General features: G+C 38.6%; 1 protein-coding gene across 1 annotated transcript in view; it reads left to right on the plus strand.

The window, feature by feature from the left end:
* Nucleotides 1–22,436, plus strand: part of SLC25A21 (solute carrier family 25 member 21) — a 510,376-nt gene that overhangs the window by 453,016 nt on the left and 34,924 nt on the right. The window contains exons 6-7 of the mRNA XM_082681409.1: nucleotides 1,256–1,363; nucleotides 16,738–16,902. Coding sequence (XP_082537535.1) covers nucleotides 1,256–1,363; nucleotides 16,738–16,902 — 273 coding nt within the window. The remainder of the gene's footprint in view (nucleotides 1–1,255; nucleotides 1,364–16,737; nucleotides 16,903–22,436) is intronic.

The raw sequence follows: 22,436 nt of genomic DNA on the forward strand, positions 1-22,436 counted from the left end.
AAATTAGAGACTCCGAATACAAGCGTCTCTTCTTTACTCTTCACTGACTTTTTTTTTTCTCCTAGTTGTATACAGTATTACCTTTTCCCCTGAAATTAGAGCTTCAGCACCAAAGAATTTTTTTTTTCAGCATCTCTTTTGAAGGTTTGAGGCTTTGTTTCATTTTGTTTTCCTGCTGTGTGTGTTTGTGTGTGTGTGTGTGTTTTAATAGTTGTGGTTATTTTTGATACAAAGTTTTTGAAAATCCTTTAAGCATTCTACTCAGTGGAAAATTCTAGAAAGTTGTTCTTTCCTACTGCAGAAGTTCTTAACAGATAACAAATAAGAACCTGATACACAGCCACCTTTTTTTTTTTTTTTTTTTTGCAATACGTGGGCCTCTCACTGTTGTGGCCTCTCCCGTTGCGGAGCACAGGCTCCGGACGCGCAGGCTCAGCGGCCATGGCTCACGGGCCTAGCCACTCCGCGGCACATGGGATCTTCCCGGACCAGGGCACGAACCCATGTCCCCCACATCGGCAGGTGGACTCTCAACCACTGCGCCACCAGGGAAGCCCCACAGCCACCTTTTGATAAATGTTCTAGATTTTATCTGAGCCCTTCAAGACAACCTATTTATCTCTGACCTCAACTTTTATTCCTCAGCTTCTAGGTCTAGAAGAATAGGGCAATTATCAGTTTAAAAAGTCAGATAAAGGATTAATTTTAAACTGTTTTCTTTTGTTTCTTAATTTCCTAGAATAATGACTCTAAGAATATGGCTATACATTTAAATATTTTTGGCTATACTGTTTGGTTACCTGAAATTTAGCTTTTTATAAGCATTTTATTTGTGGTTCTCCTCCTTGAATTTCTTATATGCTCAATAAATGTATTTAAGTAGGTGTTTAAAAGTGAAGTTCTCCTTTTCTGAGTCAAACTCTCTTTTAGTTGTTACATGTGCAGATGTTTTAGCATCCACCTTAAATAAGTAAAACAACCTTTCTTTTCATTAAAGGACAAAGTCATTGTTGATGGGGCTTTGACATTTTATTTTGAATTGTTAGGATGTGGTTTGTGGCTTCTGTAATTTCTTCTTCATGAATTGTCAGCATCTAATCAAGATCTAAAGCTGTTTAGTAATGGTATATGGTGCATTTATGTGAGTTTCTCCATTCTCATTATAACATTCAGCTGCATAGTGTAATGAGTAGGATGTTTAACCCCATACACATGATGACTTGTTTTAAAGTATTGATTGACTTAATTTTTCTAGACCTTTGCCATTGCTGGATTGGGATCTGGACTAACAGAAGCCATTGTGGTCAACCCTTTTGAGGTAGTAAAAGTTGGCTTGCAAGCCAATCGGAACAAATTTACAGAGGTAATCATTTAATGTTTTCCTGTTGTTGATGGAATGTAAAAATTATTTTTCAGAATATAACATCAAATTATGAACCCAGCCCATAGCCACTTGTTAAAGCCATAGTAACTTATTGTTAAGGAAGTAGCATAAGAAAAAGTCAAATTTCTTCCACAAGGAAAGCGTTAACAAAAATGCACTAAATTCTGATGGACGCCATAAAGCAACCATACTCCAATAAAAATTAATTTTAAAAAAAAGTCTAATGGACAAACACATGTTTAGACATTTTTATTATAGAGTTGTAATGTAATCTATAATGACTTGTTTGGAAATGTTTTCTGTACTTTTGGCAGAACTTCTATTTCACATTTTACTAGAATAGACTATAGCAAAAACCACTAGGATGATAATATTGCTGTGCTTTTAAAAAAAAATTATGAAGTCATTTGTAAAATTACCTCACACTTTTCCTGACTCCACACACTGCCCTCCCCCAAAGATTCTGATAATCTGTCAAGCTTGTCTTTTGGTTAAATCTGAATGAGCATACTACTAAACCTGTGTAGACGTTACCACTTGGAAATGATGGGTCTTGACATTTAGTCACTGGTACATGACGTTCCATGAAGACAGCTTGCCTTGGTCTGTGCTGCCTTCACTTCCTCGAAGTTGCCGAATAATTCCCTTTAAACCACCAAGTCCAACTGTTCTTGTTTTATTCTTTTGGGTGCCAAGCCCAAGGTAGGGAAAAAATAAGGGGATTGGCAGTCCAGGTCCTTTCTTAGCATTTGAATTTACTTCCACAACTGGGTAGCACGTGGTATAAATTGGTTTGGAGTATCTGCTGACCTGAATTTCTCCATAGAAAAGTTCCCCTGCCTACTACTTAAGCATCTCCTAATGGGTGGAGACCCCCTCTCACTCCCACCCCACTTCCTGCCTGCTGCTACTGCCTGAGAGCTCCCTGGCAGCTTCTTGAGCAGGGGTGTGTGAACGGAGAGGGGGCCCCTACTCACCTGTAACTGCCAAGAGCTGCGGAGGACAGGGTTGGCCTACTACAGCAGATGGTATCTACTCAGAGGATGTCAATCCTAATTAAGGAAGATATTTTGTTTTAAGTTTCAAAAGATTGTCTTAATTGCAGAGACATATAGCACTTCAGAAAAGGTTGGAAAATCCTGTATTGCCCTAGTCTCTGTTTCTGTTTTGCTTTTTCTCTATTCTTCCTTTAATGATGGGAAAAGATGGCAAGGACCAGGAACAAATAAAAAGAAACACTTTTAAATGTCCTGTCAATATGGAGCATTAAAGACAACCCCCATGGAATCTGCTCAAGGAAAATTTGGCTGGGAGAATTACCAGGTAGAAGAAAACTTGGGGCTCCCCATTCAGTGTCCCATTTTTACCCATTTGGAAGCTTGTCTTGGGGCAGCAAGGAGTGAGCAAAAGAATACACAGGCCTGGGCTTCCCTGGTGGTGCAGTGGTTGAGAGTCCGCCTGCCGATGCGGGGGACACGGGTTCGTGCCCCGGTCCGGGAAGATCCCACATGCCGCGGAGCGGCTGGGCCCGTGAGCCATGGCCGCTGAGCCTGTGTGTCTGGAGCCCGTGCTCCGCAACGGGAGAGGCCACAACAGTGAGAGGCCTGCGTACCGCAAAAAAAAAAAAAAAAATACACAGGCCTTCAAACTGCAGTCCTTTATCAAGACAGCATGCAAGCAGAGGAACACAAATGGGACAGAGCACCAAGAAGCACTCACAGGAATGAAAATAACGAAGTATCACAGCACCCCTGCTCATGCCTAATGTTCTTTTTCTCTCCTCTGCCCTCAGGAAGGTTCTACACTGAGGCCATGTAAGAGCTGCTAATGTTTTGCACATGCTGAGGCCTTGCTAGAACATGGTAAACACCCTTCCAGCCCAACACAAGAATGCTACATGCGCACATGCTCCTATAGTTCATTGACACGAGTGTGGTCTGTGTAAATAGTTTATGTATATACAGCCATTTTTCTAAGTGGGGGAGGATGGGGAACTTGTTTGAGGTCGTTTCTTTTGCAGAATCCACTGAACTGGATTCATTGTCAGGTATTTACTTAGACAAAATAAAATCTATTAGGTACCCTATAAAATATTTGTCGTATTACTTCAACTAGTCAGAACTTGGTAAAACAGAGATCACATAGGTCACACATGTCAGCATTTTGTTTCCAGCAACTGTCAGGATTCAGTAGCTGATCAGAGGTGGCACTTTATTGGTCAAAGGTGCCAATATTGATCAAATTGAAAAGTAGTTAGTGCATAGTCAGTCACCCAACATAAGGTCATGGGACTATGCCTATTACAAAAAAAAATCTGAGTGAAAGGAATGACGTGATAAGAATAGCAAATTTCAAACTGACAAAGGATTAATCTCTAAAATATACAAGCAGCTCATGCAGCTCAATATCAAAAAAACAAACAACGCAATCCAAAAATGGGCAGAAGACCTAAATAGACATTTCTCCAGAGAAGATATACAATGAGGTATCACCTCACACCAGTCAGAATGGTCATCATCAAAAAATCTACAAACAATAAATGCTGGAGAGGGTGTGGAGAAAAAGGAACCCTCTTGCACTGTTGGTGGGAATGTAAATTGATGCAGCCACTATGGAGAACAGTATGGAGGTTCCTCAAAAAACTAAAATTAGAACTACCATATGACCCAGGAATCCCATTACTGGACGTATACCCTGAAAATACCCTGACAAATAATTCAAAAAGAGTCATGTGCCACAATGTTCATTGCAGCTCTATTTACAATAGCCAGGACGTGGAAGCAACCTAAGTGTCCATCAGCAGATGAATGGATAAAGATGTGGCACATATATACAATGGAATATTACTCAGCCATAAAAAGAAATGAAATTGAGTTATTTGTAGTGAGGTGGATGGACCTAGAGACTGCCATACAGAGTGAAGTAAGTCAGAAAGAGAAAAACAAATACCATATGCTAACACATATATATGGAATCTAAAAAAAAAAAAAAGTTTCTGAAGAACCTAGGGGCAGGACATGAATAAAGACATAGACATAGAGAATGGACTTGAGGACATGGGGAGGGGGAAGGGTAAGCTGGGACAAAGTGAGAGAGTGGCATGGACATATATACACTACCAAACATAAAATAGATAGCTAGTGGGAAGCATCTGCGTAGCACAGGGAGATCAGCTTTGTGACCACCTAGAGGGGTGGGATAGGGAGGGTGGGAGGGAGATGCAAGAAGGAGGAGATATGGGGATATATGTATATGTATAGCTGATTCACTTTGTTATAAAGCAGAAACTAACACACCATTGTAAAGCAATTATACTCCAATAAAGATGTTTAAAAAAGAATAGCAAATTTCAGATCTAGACATTTAAAAATACCTACCAGTCATTTGGGGCAAGTGCAGCTGTTTTCTCTGTCTTTTGTCGAGAACTCATTAACTCCAAAGCCTACGTCTATTGACTAGCACGTCCTTTTATCCAACAAGTGATACCCTTTTGTTAATCTGTACCTGTGTTGAATTAATCCAAAACAATGTTAGGTGCGCTCACTTCAGCATCTGTATGGCAAAGAATAATTAATACTTTCTTCATTCTCAGGCTTTGTAGGTTGTCAAGAATTATGGGGTGGGTGGGCGGGGAGAGGAAGAGAAAGGGAGGAAGAAAGGAATTAAATTTTTTTTTTTAGGAATTAATTTAATGCCTAAAGCATTTAAAGATTATGCTTCCTTTTTTAAGAAAAAAAGTTTTAATTCTGGTATAAAGTTTTAATTATGTATAGATAATGCATATTTATGTTAGGAGACACCAAAAAAACTACATATTTCTGTATGTACATATAAGTGTACAGATGTACTAAAAATGGTCTAGACTCTCAAGCAGTGCTGTCCAAAAATAGAAATATAACATGTGCCACCTATATGTAAAAAGATAAAAAGAAACAGATGAAATTAAATTATATATTATTTAACCCAGTATATCCAAAATATTATCATTTCAAAATGTAATCAATAAACAAATTATATGAGATATTTTACACTCTTTTTTCATACTGGATATTCAAATCTAGTGTGTATTTTATGCTTACAAGCACGTTCCAGTTTAAACTAGGACATTTCAAGCACTCAGTAGCCTCATGTGGATGGTGATGTCCTTAGAAGACAGTGCAGGTCTGGAGGAATTCATACAAACTTCTCACTTTGGCTGCCTCTGGAAAGGAGACTGGAAGGGGGGAGAGGAAGATAAGAGTTTTAAGGGAAGAGCTTGGTGCGTTTGAATGTTTAACATGAGAATGTATCCAGTATTATCTGTAAACATTTACATTAGAAGGTAACACTTGCTCACTGTAAAAATTTAGAAAATACAGAACCGTATAAAGAAAAGTAAATAATCCAAAAGAAATGTTCTAATGGCTCTGCCGGGTTAAACCCACCTCAGGGAGAATCTTTTCAGCTAATTCAGGTGGGAATGACTTGCTGACCCATCTTAGGACACAACCTTGCATAATTCTGGTTCTAGTACTTCATTTATAGTAGCAGGAACCCCCATTTTTCCTGCTCTGTAATTTCTTAAAGAGCTTAAACCTTATGTGCAAATTATCAAAGAACATATATAAACAAAGCTGTCTAGAACAGAAAGGCAATTGGTTTGGGGAGCAAAAAGCCATAAGGGTTTGCGGAGAGATGTACCCATCAAGCTCTTTACCATTTCCTAACAGTATGGCCTTGAACAAGTTACTTGCAGTTCCCTCTGTGGTAAAATGATGGTGATCAGTCCAACTACATTACAACAAGGTATTTCTATAAGGAGATAGAAACACAAGTCCCGCAGGGCCATCTAAGTTACTGACTTTGTGACAGCCCCCTGCTTCCTACTCTGACCATAGCCCAGTTTCCTCTTTTGTTAGGGAAAAATAATAGTAATGGCCACATCAAATGGTGTAATAGGGTTAGTTGAGACATGTATATAAAGCTGTCAATACAGTCTGTCATGTAGTGGTGGTTTAATAAGTGTTAGTAGTTATTATTACGACCTGCTTTTTATGAGAAATTAAATGTGATAGTATACCCAAAGGTCTTAACACAGAGCCTGGGACATGATAGGCACTCAACCAATGGTAACTATTTCTAGATGCAAATTGATCTTATAAATCCTTAAGGTTGACTAGAGACAGATCTATCTTGAGATAATTGCTGCAATGAACAGTCACACCTGACGGTTGTGGGCTCAAAAACAGCTTACTGAACAATGGTTCACCTTAGGTCATTCCCAACTGCCAATGCAATCCATTCAGCCTGAATTCTTTATCAGGGCTTAAGGGCTGGCAGCCTAGTTACAGTGCCTATTGACAAGATCTTTAAACTTAGATGCAGGTCTGTTATCATAAACAATAGTAGTTGGGTACCTGTTTGCTCTAAATAACTTGCATATAGCAGCAGAAGTTCAAGAGGAAACTAAAAACATTTGAAGCCACTTTGGAAAGAGTTCTACCACAATCAAGATATTCTTCCTCAAGTATAGTCATATAAATTGAACGTGGATTCTTGATCAAGCCTTCGCGGCCGCTTCACCTGGAGGCTGTGAACTAAGCTCATTTTCAGCCTTTTCAGTCAATTACAGCTGCCAGCTGTGGTGAAACACTAAATAGATGGGCTGCATGGAGAATGGCCAGATGGCTTGACAACACCTTTACAAAAAGCAGAGCAGTTTCCCCAGAGGCTTATTTTGCAGGGAGATAACTCTTGCTGCTCCGCCAATAGTATGAGTTTCTCAGGCCACAGGTCTGTGGCTCAGCCTTTCTACCTTCCTGCCTTAGATTTGAACCACCATGGATTCGTACACAGTAATTGTGGATTTTCCTATTTCGTCAGCCTGAGGAGGTGAGTCTGCGTGGTCCTTTAAACATGAAAAGTTCCCAAGAAGTTATCTGTAGTGGAAGATAGCCTAGGGTAACAGTAGTCAACATGACTCTTAATATTACACTTAAAGTCTTGGAGGCGATGGTAGAGTGATAAAGATGGAACAAAAGGACTGCCGTGGTCCCAGGTGCACAGAGCGTGGTCTAGAAGGAGGTTGTGGAATGTAGGTAGATGTCCATTTGGCCCTGTGGGGAGGGAATAGTTGGCAAAGGGCCAGAATGGGGCCCTCTGAATCATGGGGTCCAGGAAAGGCGCCCCTCTAGCTGGGATCCACGGGCAATACTGGCTGAGAGCAGAGGCTGTGTGTGCTGTGTTCTTGGGGCCCTCAGTGAAATTCCTGACAGGATTTCCCAGGAATGGCAGGTACGCCGCTGGCTCCAGCTGCCTGTGTTCACCCCTCTGTGCTCTAGGACTGATTTTCTAGGCAGTCAGAGGTATGTTATCCATAAAATATGCCGTCCCTCCCAGTAAGCCCTAAACTATGCTAGAAATGTAAAGGAAATTGTGGTTAATTTGCTTATTGATACTTCCCTTATATCCTTCCAGCTTCTGTATAAAGTATTTCAATAGGTGTACTTGTCTCGCCTCCACTTTTAGAATTACCACCGTATCAGTCAAAGACTGTAATCCCTGCCACACTTCCTTCAATTCCAATACCAGAATCTTGGCCAGCATCTTAAAATTCACAGTGAATAAAGTAAACCGGTCTCTAAATACGCTTGACCTTCTGTGGGGAGCAAAGTAATCACAGCTTTGTCATGCTCTGGTTTGGTTCAGTGGGTATAAAAACATGTTCAGATAAAATCAGGATAGATCCAAATTTCCCCCCATCCTTCAAACTAAACCCAAGCAAAGTGTCGTTCTGGTCTGTAGTCTTTTTGGCTTAGGACTAGGCTTGCCCAGGGATTTCTCCATTGGAGATGGTGTGTATCCCCAGTCTTGCCAAAAGTGTGACTTTGTAGCTTGTTGTCCTGCTCCCTCCTAACTAGGTGCATCGTTTTTTCCTGTACACTTATAAGAATGAGAAGTCCCCTATCAATTATGCTAAGCCAAGTGGTGTTTTGCTGGCATGCTCTCTGCTAGCCTGGAAAATGTGAATTTCTCTCCAGGAGCAAAATCTTGTATGAATTGTTTCCCAGTTTTTCTCTCCACTTTGAAATCTACTTCAAAGTTATTATTTGGCTAACGGGTTATGTTTTCCTTCCCTTGAGGTCTATAGGATTTGCCTCTGATGTGTGGATGGGGCACAGGTTATCCTTCTACTCTGTCATTTTTATCGGCGTTACATATGAACATAATCATTCTCACCCCCAAATAGGAAACTAAACCTTTAGGAAATTGTAAAAGCCTGTTTCATCTCTATTTAGTCTTTAAAGATGTTCAGCCTAAGAAGGGAATAGTCTTCCACCTATGCTCTATGATTAAAACTTAAGGATCAATGAACTGATAGCAAATGTATCATCGATGGTAGAATCTTTAAAGATAAGGATTTTTTAAAAATTAGTTCAGGATTTGATTCTTGTTTTGGATAACACCACTAAATATAGCTCTACACACTCTATCCTGGGAGCTTAATAATCTAATAGAGACCAGTTAGATCACGTACAGTATCACAAAGCTTAGTGATTATTTTCTCCATAGGCAATTAACAAATGCTTAAACTTAGTCATATTATGTAGAGACAACACAAAGTGAATAGGACTGTACTTTGCAATCCTCTCTTTCCAGAAGGAGAGAAGTTGAGTTATATAGAGAGTGAATGTGTGGCTCTTTTTTCAGAACGCGTGAGAAGCTAGCTTCAAGGGCATGTCAACATTCATGATGACGTATTGAGTTAAGTTCAAATTTTTCCTGCATTACCATGTGAAATCCTGCCTGGAAGCTGTTCAGTACCTAAATTATTTCTTTCCAGTCTATGATTCTTGTAGGCAGAAAAGTGAATTATGTGTATGAATCCATTCCTATAGTTATCTTTCAACAGTGCCTAAGGCAGCAGCCAAGTTGCCTCTCTATTATCATTTACAGAAAATAGACTTCAGTCTTCCACTCAGCTGTGCCAGAAACCCTAGATTTTTGCTTTCAGAATTGAGACTTTGAAGTAATGATAATAGCTACCATTTACAGAACATCCACTATAGGCCAGATACTGTGCAAGATGCCTTACATGTTTTTTCCTTTATTTGATTTTTTAAAGTTGTATCGTTTTTGTAAATTACAAAAGTAATTGTTTTCACAAAACAGGTAATACAGGGCTATGTAAAGAAAAAATAATTGGTGATTGCTGCCACTACCGCCCTGCAATCGCATCGCTCTGGTAACTGCTCTGTCTCCTTCCACCTTTTACAGTGCTCACACGCACCTGATACCTAATCCTCCCATTATCCCTATAAGGTCAGTGGCTCTATCTCTATGTTACGGATAGGGGAAATAAAACCTAATGCAGTTATTAGCTCTAAGGAACTGAGCATTAACATAGAGGTCTCTTTCTAGAAACCACACTGTTTTCACTGGGATAAAGAAAAGTGGGTAATGAAGACGCTTAAGGGAAAATCGTTGTGTTTCTGGAACCATGAAGAATCAAAGGCTCCTTCCATGTTGCCAGTCCCCTCTGAGTAGTCACCCCTGGGTCCACAGCGCAGTCACCTTCCCTCCTGCTCTGCCAGCAGGCAAAGCACAGGGTCAGCGTCTCGTCCCGTCACCCCGAGGCCCCGTGTTCCTCCAGGCGGTTATTGGACAGCAACTTGGTGTTGACATAGCTTTGTGGCTCAGCATCTGGAAGAGTTTGTTTAAAGCAAATTATTTTCCACTCACAGATTGTTTAAAAATAGGCCTGCTCATCAAATGTAAATTGTAGAAAGAATATAATTATATTTTGGATGTCTTTTTGTCCCTAATCATGCCTTAGTAAAATAAACTGCAACGACAAATTAGTGAAATACCTAAGCTAAAAGAGATGTGTAACTGTGGAATTTTGAGCCCGATTCCTCTTCTTTCACTTACATTTTGTTCTCAAATAAAAGGAAGAGTTTTCTTCTTTTTTCAAATTTATGAAAATGCTTCAAGACTTCGAGGAATGGAGAGCTTAAGTGATCTGTCTCCTAATGAGCAAGGGTATTTTCCCACCTAAGTGTAGCAACTGGATATCCTCTTTAAAAAGCAGTATTTTTCTTAAGGCCCAGATATGGACACTCACTTCACTGTATAAAGGTCTCATCCGGTTTGCTTTCCAGTCATGTGAGGAAATCCAGTGCAACACCTTATTCCATTGGCTCTAAAATGCACCCGAGTTCCCCTTGCCATGGGAAGCAAGTAAAGGGATGCGTGTGGAGCGTGCTGTCTTTGGACATGATGTGCCTAGAGCTCTTCTCTCACTTTAGAGAGGGAGGAAATCCACTGACACACACCCCACGCTTGTGCCTACTGGCCATGCTCTGATAGCTATTTACCCAAGGAACAATGCCTAAAACCTCTGTCCATGATCTCACAAGGTAATCAGAGCCAGCTATGGTCAGTAGTTGGATGGAAGAACTCCAGAAAAAACAGCTGAGGCTGCCATAAGTCATCTCGGTGATTTGTTGGTAATTCTGGGCTCTCAGAGAGTAAGGAATCAGTGTTCCAGAGTGGTGCCTGGGAGCATTGTGTAGGCAATGGATCTTCTCTTTTATTTACGCCTCTTAAGGACTTTTAATTTTGAAAAGAATTGTTTATTGAAGTGTGTTGATTTATAATATTATGTTTTAGGTAGGCAGCATAGAGATTTAGTATTTTTACAGTTTATATTCCATTAAGAGTTATTACAAGATAATGGCTATAATTCTCTGTACTGTACAATATATCCTTGCTGCTTATGTATTTTATACACAGTAGTTTGTATCTCTTAATCCCATACTCCTAACGCACCCCTCCCCCTTCCCTCTCCCCACTGGTACCCACTTGTTTGTTCCCTATATCTGTGAATCTGTTTCTGTTTTGTTATACACATGCATTTGTATTATTTTTTAAATTCCACATACAAGTAATATCATACAGTATTTGTCTTTCTCTGTCTGGCTTATTTCACTAAGCATGATAATTTCTAGGTCCATCCACATGGCTGCAAATAGCAGAATGTCATTCTTTTTATGGCTGAGTAATATTCCATTGTGTATATATAACACATCATTTTTTTTAATTGAGGTATAGTTGATGTACAATATAAAGTACAGGTATACAACATAGTGATTCACAATTTTTAAAGGTTATACTCCATTTATAATTATCATAAAATGTTGACTATATTCCCTGTGTTGTACAGTATATCCTTGTAGCTTATTTACTTTATACATAATAGCTTGTACTTCTCAATCCCCTACCTCTATCTTGCCCCTCCCCGCTTCCCTCTCCCCACTGGTAACCACTAGATTGTTCTCTGTACAAGTCTGTTTCTTTTTTGCTATATTCACTATTTTGCTTTATTTTTTAGATTTCACATATAAGTGATATCAGTTTTCATTCTTTTTTATGGATGAGTATTATTCCATTGTGTATATACACCACATCTTCTTTATGCATTCATCTGTTGATGGACACTTAGGTTGCTTCCATATCTTGGCAATTCTAAGTAATGCTGCTAAGTACATGGGGTGCATGTATCTGTTCGAATTAGTGTTTTTGTTTTTCTCAGATATATACCCAGCTGTGGAATTGCTAGGTCATATGGTAGTTCAATTTTTAGTTTTTTGAGAAACATCCATATTGTTTTCCATAGTGGCTGCACCAATTTATATTCCCACCAACAGTTTATGAGTGTTCCTTTTTCTCCACATCCTCTCCAACATTTGTTATTTGTGGGGTTTTTTTGATGTTAGCCATCCTGACAGGCGTGAGGTGATTTCTCATTGTATACCACATCTTCTTTATCCATTAGTCTGTTGATGGACGCGGATTGCTTCCATATCTTGGCTATTATAAATAGTGCTGCTATGAACATTAGAGTGCATGTATCTTTTAAATTTTTTTTTCATGTTTTTTGGATATATGCCCAGGAGTAGAATTGCTGGGTCATATGGTAGTTCTATTTTTAGTTTTTTGAGGAACGTCCATACTGTTTTCCATAGTGGCTTCATCAATTACAGAAATTCGATTTCATGTTTCATAATCATTATAGAATATTCTCATGGGTAGATATAAAATTTTTCAGTATATCTCTCCAAATAAAAAGCAAAGCAAAAATATTTTTATGTTTCTCGAATATGAACAAAGTACCGTACTAGATAGTTAACACAGTGCATGGCACCTAGTAGGGCTCAGTAGGTGTTTGTTGAATAAATTAATGCATAAAAGAACATGGAGTTCCCAGAATTAACAATTGGCAATAGCTGACATCAGAGTTAAAGTAGACTTTGAGTTCCTTCCAATGGAAATACTTCTGGCAGGTACCAGTGAACTGAAGATTTTTCTAAATCAACGTGGAGAGCAGTGTGATATTGCAACATTAGCTCCGTTCTGACCCACTTATTCTTCCATGCTTGCAGCTCTGGTGCAGTCAATGAAAGGTATATCTAGGAAAGTTAGAATGCAATTTGGCCCACAGCTGGTAACTAAATATGAAAATTGGAGTGAATCTAAATATTGAAAGGAAACTGAATTTGTGGGTGACGTGCTGGGTTGGATAGGATTGGAATCATTTGCCTGATGATGCTAATCAGTTACCATTTCATTTTGAAATGGAAGCCCAGTAATCAAATAAGTTTAGTAAAACTTGTGTTTACAGAGATCTAGTCAAAATGATTCTGTATTTTCCTAGTGGAAGTCATGTTTTGCCTTTCTAATTAAATATTTGCTTACATGTGTGTGATACAGTGTCTCTGAATGAAGCAAAAAGGACACCTCTAATTCTTACGGGAATTAGAGTTTAGGTTTTTCTTGGTCTCAAGGCCCCAAGCTGCCAGAAAAATATATTTGTATTTATCTGTTACCTGTATCAGTTGGATTATCAAACTCTGAAAATCTTACAGCATGTGTATAACAAGAATGAGTCAACAAGCATGAGAGCACCACTGGATGAGATGTAGAATTCTGCTTAAGCCATTTTCCAGTACTTTCCCCTTAGGAATATTACTTAATCCTTGGTTTCCTCACCTGTAAAATGAGAATAATATACCTGCTGTCCACATTACAGGTTGTGGAGAGAGGCAATCGTATATGATAGGATGGCAGAACCATGCAGAGTATAAAAGTATGAACTTGGAGCCTGAGGGGCCTCAGTTGGAGCTCTGGATCTTCCACTAACTCTGTGATATTGAGCAAGTAACTTAACTTTAGTTTCCTCACCTGTCAAATGGGGATAAAGATAATACCCATCCCACACACTTGTTCAGAGGATTAAGTAAGATGATATATGTAAAGTACCAAGTATCTATGATAATGACGAACATTGATGAGCACTTCCTGTGTTCCAGGTACCTGGTAACATGCATGTATATGCTCTCTAAGGTATAAATAAACTGTGTCAGGTGGAGGCCTGGTTAGTGTGCTTTTCCTTTCCCAACCTTTGCTCCCGCATGGTGGCCTTGCTTCTACAGTGCATAGACCTGTCAAGTGAAGAGTTCTTACCGAGGATGTTTACCAAGCAGTAGGGAAGAGACCATTTTACAGGATCTGCTGCTCCTGAGAGGAAAGCCCTGGGGTGATGACCTAGGAGATCTCTAGCCCAGGAGCTGGATATGGGTGGCTCCCAGAAAAAGCAGACCTATGATCTTGCACTCTGAATGCATTTCTGTAGGAAGGATCATGTCACAAGGGTCCAGGGCTCTGGGAAAAGGAAACCACAGCCAAAAGGAATGAGCAGGAAGAGGCTAGTTATTCATGTCCTTCCTCCCCCTCAAATCAGCCTCCACTTTTTGGTTGTCATTGCCTTCAACTACCAAAGAAATTACCTGTTATTTTACTATTATAACTAGTTTTATTATCTTCATAATTGCCATTATTATTAACAGCTAATGTATAGTAAATGCTTACATAGGGCAAAGTTCATTGACTTATTTATCATCACAACAACAATCCTATGAGGAAGATTCTATTATTATCCTTATTTTACAGATGAATGAAGTGAGGATAAATCAAAGGATAAAATACCTGCTTAAGCTAGCAAGTGATATTTCTGGGATTCAAAGCTTGGGACTGTCTGGCTCTGACCCCCTATTTCTAACTACTGTACTACCCCCTGATTTGCTTAATTATTCACAGCTGAGTTCAAACTCAACAAGGCACTTGAGTCAAAATCCATGTGTTACATTTCTTCGTACCTACCTAACATCCAAGCTGGTAGAAATCAGGCAATGGACCATCAGTAAATGCTATTTGGATTGACATATACACACTACTATATATAAAATAGATAAATAATAAGAACCTACTGTATAGCACAGGGAACTCTACTCAATACTCTGTAATGACCTATATGGGAAAAGCTAAAAAAGAGGGGATATATGTATATGTATAACTGATTCACGTTGCTGTACAGCAGCAACTAACACGACATTGTAAATCAACTGTACTCCAATAAAAATTAATTTAAAAAAAGATCTAATAGAAGTCCTCTCTTTAAATTTTGATGATTTAGCACACTAGATTTTTAAATGATAGACACATCTTTATACCTGTTTTATTTAGGGAAAGCCATGTTAATCTGCACTTTCATTCAAAGTCATTGGTTCCTCTGTTGCTGAAGAATCTAGATGGCCTCTGACCTCCCCATCTCTCCTGCCCTCGGGGCTTCAGAGTGGGTGAGGATGGAGAGAAAGCTTGGGCTAGAAGCAGGGAGGACTGGTGTTGGTCAGTCTGGACCCAGGCAGCCTCACTTCTGCCTAGTTTCTTTCATCCCCAGGAGAGCTGCCTCCTTTCCTTGCCTTTGCCCTCTAGGCTGCCTTCCTCACAACAAGAGAGCAGTGCCTGGGAGTTTGCTCAGCACTTTCAGAGTCTTTCCAACAGAAATGAACTTCTGCTCAACTTGTCCTCAAGTCTCTTTTGAAAACCAAAATAAATAACTGGGGTTGATAGTCAATGTGCCATAACACAAACAAAAAAATCCCATTTTGTAGCAGAGAGAGTGAACTTTAACCTTCTGAGAATTTTTGGTTTTCCGATATGAAATGTCTTTTATTGTTTTAAGTTACGTTCTCATGTGTTTTTCTCATGTCACAAAAAAAGGGTTTTCTTGGGATTAATGTAATTTATTGTAATTAATCCTCTTAAATGAAAAGATGAATTTGAGTGTAGAATTGTAGCTAGAGTTTTTAAAACATTTATCAGTAAAAGCTATAGGGTTTACTCTCTAAACAAACTCATTTAAATGTATCAGGTTAATTACATAGCTACAAAGTTGGATGAAAAGCCTTGATTGGATTTGTTCTGTTCTGCTGACACAGCCTTAATTGCACATGATAAGAAAACATGTGAGTTTTAGTCAGTGAGTGCATCAGACTGCCATGATCACTCCAGCAACCTGCTCCAGTGAAATTTCAAATACGCGTCATCTCAGTGCTTGCCTCATGGGAAAAAAATTAAATGCTGAACGTTTCCCCTTATTTACTATTCGGTATTCAAAATTTAAAAGGGAGAGAGATCCTTTGTGCTGTACCTCCAAAAAGGAAACAGTCACTCAACCTTATTTAAAAACCCACATGAATTGTTGTAATTGTACTGTAATGAATTGTAAAACTCAGGGCAAACTACAGTGATTTCTTTAGCAAGTTCCAAAAGTAGCACTGACTGGGTTCCAGCAGTCAAGGTATTTCAACCTTAGGTAATCAATCAAAGGGCTGGAAAGAAGTAAATTAAAGGTAACCCAGTACTCTCAACACCATTGATTTATCATTTATCACAGCAAGTGTTACACACACTGATTGCCCACTTTCTTGAGGAAGTCTACAATCAACTGCTATTTATCCACAGCTGATTTCTAACCTAACGCCAGTTTAAACTATTGAGGGAATGGAATCAGGACTAATTGTAACATTCGCTTTAGAAAAACATAATTAGAAAGGTAAATATTCAGGAGCCAAAAATACATTCCTTTTGGATTATGCACAGTTGTGGATTACCAGTATGGATTACTAGTTTATCTATATGGTTAATCCCCTCTTTTAGTGTGGATGATCCAGAATTGGATGCAACTATTGACATGTTGAAAATGATGTTAGTTTATTATATGACATTAGTTTCACTAATTCCATCAAAGATATTTTTTCTTGGTCAACAATCTTCCCTTTAAGGCCTGTTGTTATGCATGCAATTTTGTTTACTTTTGGGGTTTCCTAATTTTAAAAAGCATGAATCTAGGCATGATTATTCATCTTTGGGGAAAAATAAGTCCCTAATAATTTTGGGCTTGAAGGGAAGTTAAAACTGTAATTTATTCTGTTTCACAGTCCCAAAGATGACCTTTCTCCTCTCTCGTGCAGCAACCATCCACCATGAGTTACGCAAGACACATCATTAAGAAGGAAGGCTTGGGACTCCAGGGCCTCAACAAAGGATTTACAGCAACTTTGGGACGTCACGCAGTTTTCAACATGGTTTATTTCGGCTTCTACTACAATGTCAAGAACATTATTCCTGTCAATAAGGTAACTGTTTAATAGATTAAAATCCTGGAGGAAAAATCCTATCAATGATGATAGCTGCATTTGTAGAGTATTTATCCTTCCAAGTCACTGTGCTGAACTCTTATGTCTGTTATGTAAGTTGATCCCCACATCAGCCTTGTTTATTGAGTGTTGTGATCCCTATTTTGAATTCAGAAACAAAGGCTCAGAAAGATCAAGTAAATTGCTCAGAGTCACGTAATAAAGAGCAAGGCAGAGCCTTGAACCCAAGTCTGACACCAAAACTCATCTTCTTGAAGAATAAACCATTATACCTGAATGCTTCACATTTATCACTAATAGGAATTTCTAGAAACTGTCATTACTTAATTTTTATCTCAGAAGCATAACTTGCTCAAGGAAGTTGAAATTTTCATAGTGTAAATAAATTTTGAGTTCATGAGGGGAAATTATCAGCCTAAAATTTAAATTTTACCTAGATAGTAATTTTTAAATTCACCTAAGTTAATTAGGATAAGTAGTAAATCAACTCTTCTAGGATCATGCACTTTTGATATAAAATAATAATAATAATTTTTAATGGTAACTTACAAATGTCAGCAGCCTTTCAACTTTGATAAGATAAAAGTAACACATGATGTGTTTTAAAATGAGCATCTTTGGGGCTTCCCTGGTGGTGCAGTGGTTTAGAGTCCGCCTGCCAATGCAGGGGACATGGGTTCGAGCCCCGGTCCGGGAAGATCCCACATGCTGGGCCTGTGAGCCATGGCCGCTAAGCTGGCGCGTCCGGAGCCTGTGCTCCGCAACGGGAGAGGCCACAACAGTGAGAGGCCCGCGTACCGCAAAAAAAAAAAAAAAAAAGTATTGAAGAACTTTATAAAGAATAAAAATATTTCTAATATGGCTATCACCTGATTCTATAAGGTAATGTTGGTTACAGTTGCCTTTTTCCAGCTATCCCCTGTAATCTAGGCCAGTACTTACCTCAAGTAACAGCTAAATCCAAGGCATGTTCCCCATTAACTATCTGTTGACATTGCCTCATTCGCCAAAATTGTTAACCAGGTTTCACTCTATTTAGAAACCTCATTTTTTGAGTATAACCTCATGTTTTGTTGGTCTGAAATCTATGAATGGCCACAGAATATATAGATCCCCCCACTGACTGACAATTCTGACTCTGGTGGTCCTCAGAGCTCTTCTCCTGTTGAGTTCTTGAAATACAGAAGTAGAGTACAATAAACACTTAGGTCGTGGATGACATGAGAGAGTTCAACTCTACATACATTAAAAAAATGTTTTTAGCAGGAACAGATTAATAATCTTTGGAGCCCTGGGTGAAATGAAAATGTGCAAAAATTAAGAATTTCAAGACAGCAACTGTAGAGCAATAAACCAAGCATGGGGCTCCTCTAAGTGCAGGCTCTGGGCAACTGCACAAGTCACACAGCCATGAAGCTGATGTTTTTTAAACTCTGAGATGAGTGATTCATACAACGTGGGAGAAATGTCCATGCCTCTATTTCTCCAGCTATCCAAAGGCTTGCAGCAGATAGAAATTACACACAATGAAATGAATGATATAATTTACGAATGTTATATAAATAATATATATTTTATTATATATATTTGTGCATGTATTTTAATGCATATGTTATTACAATAATATGAACTTGGATATATTTAAAGAAGAATTTCAGAAGGATCAATAAGATTTATATATGATTGTGTTACTAATGCTTAAAAAAATCCACGAATGCAAACTTCATTCTACAATTAATCAATACACTTAAGTTTTAAATGTTATGCATTATGAAAAAAACAGAAGCTTAAATATTTATTTATTACTTAAAAGACATCATAGTATTCTGAAATTATGGAAAGAGCTCACTTATCTTGCCAGCTTACAAGGGTCAGATTATATTAGCCCTTATAGGCCGCACTAAGGATTCTTCTGTTTATCTGAAGAGCACTGGGAAGCCAACAAAAGATTTTAAGCCGAGAAATTACCTGATCACTCTGGCTGCAGCGTGGAGAATGGGTGGAATGGGGGTAGTGTGCAAAAGACAGAGTGTAACATGGAAATGATTGTTATGTGCAATGCTGGGGTCTTGGACTACAGTATTCATGGTGAAGACAAGGGGAAGTGGACAGATTTGAGAAAAGTTTAGAAGGCAAAATCTAAAGGATGTGGTGATCGAGTCTACGTGCATGTTGATAAAAGGGGTAGTGGGGAGGGATGGTTCCTAGGTTTGGGGTTTGAACAACTGAAAGGATAATGGTGCCATTCGTTGAGAATGAACAAGTTTGGGGGAGAATATTATGGGCTGAGCCTGGAAAACTGAGTTTAACCACATTTGGACTCTGAAGTGCAGATGTTGGATCAGTGATTGCACGTGGGATCTTGAGAGGAGAGCTCTGAAATGGAGATAGACATCTAGACAGCAGTAGTATACCTGGGCGAACATACTTTTACTGGGGAATGATCATGGGCCAATCACTTTACTGCTCTGAGCTTCAGTGTTTTTAATGGGTAAATTGAAAAGCTAAGATTGTCCTTTCTACCTGACAAAATGGTTTTGAGGATTAAGATAAATAATACATGAAGTTGTTTGTGCATTTAAGGTGCCGTGGAAGTGTTAAGTGTGGAGGTGCTGATGACAGGTATGGGAAGAGGAGTAGAGACGGAGGGTGGTGGCAGCAGTTAACGTCTAGAACTGTGTGAAGAACTTTTCCCCAGGACTGTTCCTTCTGCACTTAAATGAACGCTGTGGGGTTAGTTGTGGGTTTTGCTTTCAGGGGTGTTTTGCCTAGAAGAAAGTCATTGATCTTATGTGTTCTGTAATCTAAGCCTGATTCAAAACTGGGAAACCAGTATTCTTTAAATTTAAACCATAATAAATCAGTCCTTTGTGAAGAGGAAGATACGATAATCATTAAAACATGTTGAAGAACGTCATCAAGTTGTTAACCACGAGGAGGAGGTGGTGTTTCTTGAAGGCTTTTTTCCATCTTTGCTCTAGGCTGGCTCTAGCCATACACTCCAGACAGTTTGTTTACAGGGTTATTGTTTCAGTTCCCTCACCCAGCAATTGGTCATTCTGTTGTCCCAAGGGAATTTGAGATTTCACCAATTCTGACTTGTATGGGATAATTCTAGATTTTTCTTTAATTTAACATTTTTTAAATTGATAAATTGTCTACCAACTTTTTCCATTTTCAGAGTATTTAATTTTACAAGAAACTGTCCATAATGATCATGTCTGAGGAGTGGAAATGGAGAGTCCTATGCGTGTGTGTTTGTGTGGAGCGGTGGGGAGAGCAGGAAAAAGCAGGGAGCAGTGGAGGGAAAGTACTTTTTCTTTACAGAATTCTGAGCTGTTGGAAGCTTCTACAAGAAGCATGTATTAATTTTATAATAGGAAATAAATCCGTGAAAATTTTAATAGAATCTTATAAAACAGAGTACCTAGTTAACTTTTTAACACTTTACTCAACTCTAAGACTATGTCTACAGAGGTAACATAAGAACTTGAAACAGTAAGTTCAGATACCTCAGGTCAGATACCCACCCTGAAGTTTTTAATTTTAACTCTTCAGATTGGTGATCTCTGGTAGATACATTTTTCAAGCTTCACAGAAATATCCTGACCTTCTGTGCCATTTTGTACTATTAAAACCATTTTTGTAGACTTCATGATTTTGCCTGATCCTTCTCAGAATAACTGTCATTTTCAGATAAGGAAAGAAAAACAGGAAGTAAAGGCCCAGAACTGAAAGTTACTGACATAATTTATCTGAAGGTATACAGCAGTGGGAAGGAAAGAACCAGAGGCCAGAACTCTTTCTGCTATACCATGTAATGCTTTAACCCTACATCTTACCTTGTCTTTTGTCACACATAAATTGTCACTTTAAAATGATTACTAAAATTTAAATAAGTGAACTGGCTACAATATTCAGACAGTGTAACCAGATTCTGCTTTTGCCTCATTCAGACCTGGAACCTGGTCTTCCCTTTTCACATCCTTAGTCTCTGATCCATAGAAACAAAGAATTATGAGACATGACCCTGGAAGAGCTGGGCATTACCAGTTTGAAACTGGTGCTGTGTTATATTCTTGCAGACTTATTTTTAGAATCTAAATATTCCTATAGAATGGTGACTAAGTGGTTACAATAGAAAAGTTTGCTTTGAATATTAACTGACCATGGAATTCATTTAATGGTGGCATTCATTTTCATCTTGCAGTAAATGGAATGGAATGTCAGTATAAAGAATTATCCCTTCTCCCCAGAAAGAGGCCATCACTTCTTAAAGTAAAGCCTTCTAGAAATAGATATTAACTTAAATGCTGACATCTTTTTCAAATATCAGTGAAGGTAAGCTTTGATTGCAAAACTGACTTCTTTCATTTCCATTCCAAGGTAGGGTGTTCAGAGCATTTTATTTGTGATGTTGACACACAAATGAGAATGGTAAGATTTAACTGTTACATCTCGTTGATAACTTTGTCTTCTAATTCCATATTTACTGCTTTTCCTATATTTCCATAAGTAAAATAATAATAATAATAATAGTAGAAATTGATGTCTAAAGTTCATGGCTGTCAACAGTATTAAACTGTGCTTTCACTTTGCATCCTAATTAAGCATGTTTGCAGGTTATTTTGCCAAAAACAATAGACCTTTTGTGTTGAATTCTGCCATGATATAAATCACATGTGTGGGTTAGAAATATTCTAGGAGAGAACAATTTTTCATAGGTTCAATCCTTCTTACTTAATAAACCATTTAGACCTGTCCCTGTGGTCATTTCACTACAGATGGTATTAAGTCAAACGTTTTATTTTCTCCTAAGGTAATATCCATAAGAGATTGCCTTTTAGAAACACAAATGTTTTTCTTTTACTTTTGATTTTTAATATTATCTTTGTTTTGTAAATTCTGTAGAAAGTCTGAGGGTGGTGCCAGATGCACTTCAGTTTATCAGAAGAAATGTGGAAATATGTTAGTTTCATGATTTAGAGCTCTGTCCTTCCCTAAGGTGTGCACTGGGCTGAATGAAAAATGCACCTTTGGGTTCCAGTGGAGAACTTAGACAGAGCTGTTTATATTTTGAAAAGAAGAATCTCAGTAGAATTAGATCATAGTAGGATTTAATTTATGACCATTTATTTTTCTGATTCTCTCTTACTTGATCATTAGTCTTACCAATCATCCGGTAATGGGAAGGGCAAGAGCATTAAAGTTTCATTAAGAACAAGTCTCCTTTCTGGTAACCACTGGGGTAAAACAACAAGTATATATTATCTATAAAATTCCGGGACGTGTGACAAGATTCTGCGGAAAAAAGTGGTATCTTTCATTGGCAGTTTTCACAGACTCCCTGGGGTGTGTGTGTGTGTTTCAGGAGAGGAGGGCATGGGGGAGGGCAGAGGGAAGCGGGACAGGGGTTCAGGCACTTTCTTAAATAAACTTCAGGCCAAAAGTTTCCAGTCAGGTACCACCCAAGTGGATGGAAATGAGGTGCAAGTGGCTTTAGATTCTTAGTG

The sequence above is a fragment of the Grampus griseus genome, assembly GCF_964374135.1.
Source record: "Grampus griseus genome assembly, chromosome: 2".
Classification (NCBI taxonomy): domain Eukaryota; kingdom Metazoa; phylum Chordata; class Mammalia; order Artiodactyla; family Delphinidae; genus Grampus; species Grampus griseus.